The sequence below is a fragment of the Carlito syrichta genome, unplaced genomic scaffold (genome assembly GCF_000164805.1).
Source record: "Carlito syrichta isolate Samal-C Ts95f unplaced genomic scaffold, Tarsius_syrichta-2.0.1 Scaffold126482, whole genome shotgun sequence".
NCBI lineage: Eukaryota > Metazoa > Chordata > Mammalia > Primates > Tarsiidae > Carlito > Carlito syrichta.
The window spans coordinates 99,654-104,400 of NW_007070578.1; the positions used below are offsets into that span (position 1 = coordinate 99,654).

The 4,747-nt window shown below is 49.0% G+C and overlaps 1 protein-coding gene across 1 annotated transcript in view; it reads right to left on the reverse strand.

Moving 5' to 3' along the window:
* The window catches only part of NANOS2 (nanos C2HC-type zinc finger 2), a 677-nt gene extending 490 nt beyond the window's left edge, over nucleotides 1-187 (reverse strand). The window contains exon 1 of the mRNA XM_021707838.1: nucleotides 154-187. Within this exon, the coding sequence (XP_021563513.1) occupies nucleotides 154-187 (34 nt within the window). The remainder of the gene's footprint in view (nucleotides 1-153) is intronic.
* Between the last annotated feature and the right edge of the window lie 4,560 nt (nucleotides 188-4,747).

Below are 4,747 nucleotides of genomic sequence, written 5' to 3' on the forward strand. Positions count from 1 at the left end.
GGCTGGGGCGGGGGGCCAGCCGGCCAAAGCAGCAGGCGTTTTCTGGAGCAGAAAGGAGCTGCACCCCTTTTTATACGCTCCAGAGACTCTTCCAAGCAAAGGTGGAGCTTAGGATTTAAAGGGCCCACTCCCTTCCCATGACCCCCATCTGACTCTGGTCCCCCACAGAGATCTGGAAGGAGCTCATCCCTCCCCCCCTCCATCTCTGGTCCCTCCTCTGCCTCCAAGGTGTTCTGTGTCCTCTGAAAAGACCCTTCCATTCCCTGGCCTCAGTTTCCATACCTGCTCACTGAAGGTCTGTGCCTGCAGAGCCGTTTCTGGTAATAATAACAGCCCCTTCCTGTGAGCCAGACACTTTGCTGCCTGGCCTGATTTAATCCTTACGACAGCTCCACGAGGGAAACACAGTCATGGTCCCATTTGATTGATGAGTAACTGAAGCTCAGAGAAGGAAATTCATTGGCTTAGAGTCACACAGCATGCAAGCCATAGAACCGGGTATGTGGGACTCCAAGGCAAGTGCTCCTCCTACCTCATTTGGATCGAAACCTTCTTTTTCATGTCCTAAACTAAGAGCCAATTATTAAATGAATTTTTTTTTTTTTTGGTTGGAGTCTCACTCCATCACCCAGGCTGGAGTGCAGTGGCTCGCTCATGGCCACTGCAGCCTCGAGCTGCTGGGCTCAGGCGATCCTTCCACCTCCACCTTCCAAGTAACCGGAACTACAGGCATGCACCACCATGCCAGGCTAATTTTTAAAAATTTATTGTAGAGACGAGGTCTCGCCAAGTTGCCCAGGCTGGTCTTGAACCCTCAGGCTCAGGCAATCCAGTCACCTCGGCCTCCCAAAGTGTTGGGATTATAGGCTGAGCCATTGAGCTCGGCCTCTTCATGTTTTATAAACATGGACCCTCTGTCTCTCATAATCACTCAAGGAGGTGAGTACTATCCTACCCACTTAAGGAGGTAAGTACTGTCGTTTCCATTTTACAGAGGAAGACAGGAGGCTCAGAGAGGTTGAGCAATGTACTCAAGGTTACACAGCAGGGGAATGGCAGAATTGGGCTTCACACCCACCCTGGGAACCGGGAATTGACGTTAGAAGCAGCAGAGGACCTTGGCATGGGATAGTCTCACATAGAATATCCTCTCTTGGTGTTATCCGCTGTCCCAAACTCTTCTTGGCCTTTGTGACCCAACAAAAGCCTTGCCTCCAGCCCACCCCATCTCCAGGGATGGTTTCCATAGTGGTTTCCACTGGTCACCTTGGTAGTCAACACATAGTCACTGGGGTCCTGTGTTGGGTGCTGGAAATTCAGCAGTGATGAAAACTATCTTGTGTCTGCTTTATGGGCAATAAGTCCAGCGGGGGAGCAGCCAGCAAATGAGAAAACACTCGACTGCAAAGACCTGGTTATCTATGAGCAGGGTGTTCTGAGAATGGCCAGGCTGGGGGACATATTTTGGAAACTGAGACCACAAAGAAGAGTCTTCCAGGAAGAGGAATGAACACAAGATAGGGAGACCCTGAATTCAGTATGGGGGCAGCAAATGGGCTGGGGTGGCCAGAATGGAGTGATGTCTCCAAGTTGACACCAGCATGGTTTGCAGAAATCATCAGACTGTGCATCCCCTTTAGGACATGTGTTGTTTTTTGTTTTTTTTTTGAGTTGGAGTCTCACTTTGTCATCCAGGCTGGAGTGCAGTGGCACGCTCATGGCCACCCCAGCGTTGACCTGCTGTTCTCCAGCAATCCAGGTAGCTGGAACAACAGGTATGTGCTACCACGCTCGGCTAATTTTCATTTATTTATTTATTTATTAATTGATTGATTGATTGTAGAGACAGGATCTCACCAAGTTGCCTGGGCTGATCTTGAAGCCGCAGGCTCAGGCAATCTACTTGCCTCGGCCTCCCAAAGTGCTGGTATTACAGGCTGAGCCACCGAGCCTGGACAGGACATGTTTTGGAATTGAAGGGAGTGGCCTGGTGCAGTGGCTCATGCCTGTAATCCCTGCACTTTGGGAGGCTGAGGCGGGAGAATCACTTGAGGCCTGGGCAACATAGCGAGACCCCATCTCTAGGAAAAATAAAAAAATTAGCTTGGAGTGGTAGCATGCACTTGTAATCCCAGCTATTTGGGAGGCTGAGGCAGAAAGATTGCCTGAGCCCAGGAGGTGGAGGCTGTCATGAGCTATGATTATACCATAGCATTCCAATCTGGGCAACAAAGTGAGATCCCAACTCAAAAAAAGAAAAAGAAAAGAGTCGGAGAGGGCAATTTGAGTTTATCACAATGATTGTGGGTGTGGCTGGATTTAGCGGGCGGAGAATAGGAACAGCAGACAGCTCAGCAGTTTACACCAAGACCTGTCCTGGGCCCTACTTACCTTTCCAGTGTCTCACTGGATACCCATCTGGTAGAAGAACCCACATTATGATTATCCACATTCAGAACTTCAGTATGTTTTACATATAAACACTAAGTGCTTCTTGCATTAGTTTAAGATAACACTAACTTTTCTTGGAATGCAATCGCTGTGCTCTCATGACCCTTGAACTCTAGGTTTTTTGGAGAACTTTATCCAGTGATTCACCATTTCTGGAAGCCACAACACTCAAGGTAGTGCTGATTGTGGTGTTATCTGTCCTTAGACAACATAAAACATTTGTTCTTGTTTCATTCATTGTGAATCTACACAGAGAGGTTAGTGTCTTCTTTTTTTTTTTTTTTAAGTTGTAGTCTCACTCTGTCGCCCAGACTGGAGTGCAGTGGTTTGTTCATGGCCACTGCAGCCTCAGCCTGCTGGCCTAGGCGATCCTTCTGCCTCAGCCTTCCAAGTAACTGGAACTATAGGCACGCACTAACACACCTGACTAATTTTTTGATTTGTTGTAGAGACGAGGTCTCGCCAAGTCGCCCAGGCTGGTGACTGGACTCAAACCCCGGGACTCAGGCAATCCCCTAGCCTCTGCTTCCCAAAGTGCTGGGATTACAGGCTGAACCACCTTGCCTGGTGTTAGTGTCTTCTTGATGAGATATGTTCTGGATTGTCCATGCCTGAGCTTTTTTTTTTTTTTTTTTTGAGTTGGGATCTCACTTTGTTACCCAGGCTGAAGGACAGTGGCATGATCATGGCTCACTGCAGTCTCGACCTCCTGAGCTCTGGCGATCCTTCTGCCTCAGCCTCCTGAGCAGCTGGGACTACAGGCACACACCACCACTCCAGACTAATTTTTAAGATTTTTTTAGAGAAGGGGTTTCTAGCTGGTAGCGAAGTTGAGATCCCAGCCCGAGTCTGCTTGAATCCAAAGTCTTTGCCCCTAAACCACTGCCTTATATTGCCTCAGTAAATACTGGTCAGTGAATGAATGAATGAATGAATGTCAAGACTACAAATGGTCTTCCAGATCATCTAGTTCAATTCACTGCACCTTCTTGTTTTTCAGATATGAAAACTGAGACCCCAAGATGGGAGGGACCTGGGTTTCAGGTTTTAGGTTTCAGTCTCTCAAAGCCATGGTACTTAGTTCAAGGTCCCCAAATTCATGCACATACCAAACAGTTTCTGGAAACCAGATTTGACAAAGGACACTGTTGTCAGATGGTGGATATGAGGTTTTCTGCCAGCTCATGGTCTGAAGAGGTAAGTCAGACCCCTCCGTTCTTTAACGTGGGGGTCACTGAGTAGGACAGTGAGATGGCTTGAGCATAAAAGCCACCACAGGCTGAGTGCAGTGGCTCACGCCTGCAATCCCCAGCACTTTGGGAGGCCGAGGAGAGAGTATTTCTTGAGCCCAGGAGTTCGAGATCAGCCTGGGTAACATGGTGAGACCTCCACTCTACAAAAAAAAAAAAAAAAATTCATCTTGTGTGGTGGTGCATGCCTGTAGTCCCAGCTACTTGGGAGGCTGAGGTGGGAAGATCACCTGAGCCCAGGAGTTCAAGGCTGCCATGAGTTATGAGATCATCATGAGCATGACACTGCCCTCCAGCCTGGGCAGCAGAGTGAGACCCTGACTCAAACAAAAAACAAAAAATACCACAGTGTGGGGAGGAGGCAGCATTGTGGGCAAGTGCTCAGTAAATAGCTCCAGGTTCAAACCTGACTCTTCCACCTATTTTCTGAGTGGCTGCGGGCTGGTTACGTCACCTCCCCTAGCTTCAGTTTCCTCATCGTCAAGCAAGGATGTCAACACTTGCCCAGAGCACAGACGTCAATTGTGGTTGTAAAGCCCTGAGCATAGAGCCTGGCCCATGGGGTGTGCTCATTAAACACGTTAAATGTCAGCCATAGCCGGAAGTAGTGGCTCACACCTGTCATCCCAGCACTTTGGGAGGCAGAGGCGAAAGGATTGCCTGAGCCTAGGGGTTCCAGACCAGCCCGGCAACATGGCGAGACCTCAGCTCTACAATAAATCAAAAAATTACCCAGGTATGGTGGTGCACACCTGTATTTCCAGCTACTTGGAAGGCTGAGGTGGAAGGATCATCTGAACCAAGCATGTGGAGGCTGCAGTGGCTGTGAGTGTGCCACTGCACTCCAACCTGAGCAACAGTGTGAGACACCAACTCAAAAAACAAAAAACAAACAAACAAAAAAGTCCCATTTGAGGCCGGGCTCGGTGCCTCAGCCTGTAGTCCCAGCACTTTGGGAGGCCAAGGCGAGTGGATTGCCTGAGCCCGCGGGTTCGAGACCAGCCTGAGCAACTTGGCGAGACCTCGTCTCTACACTAAATACAAAA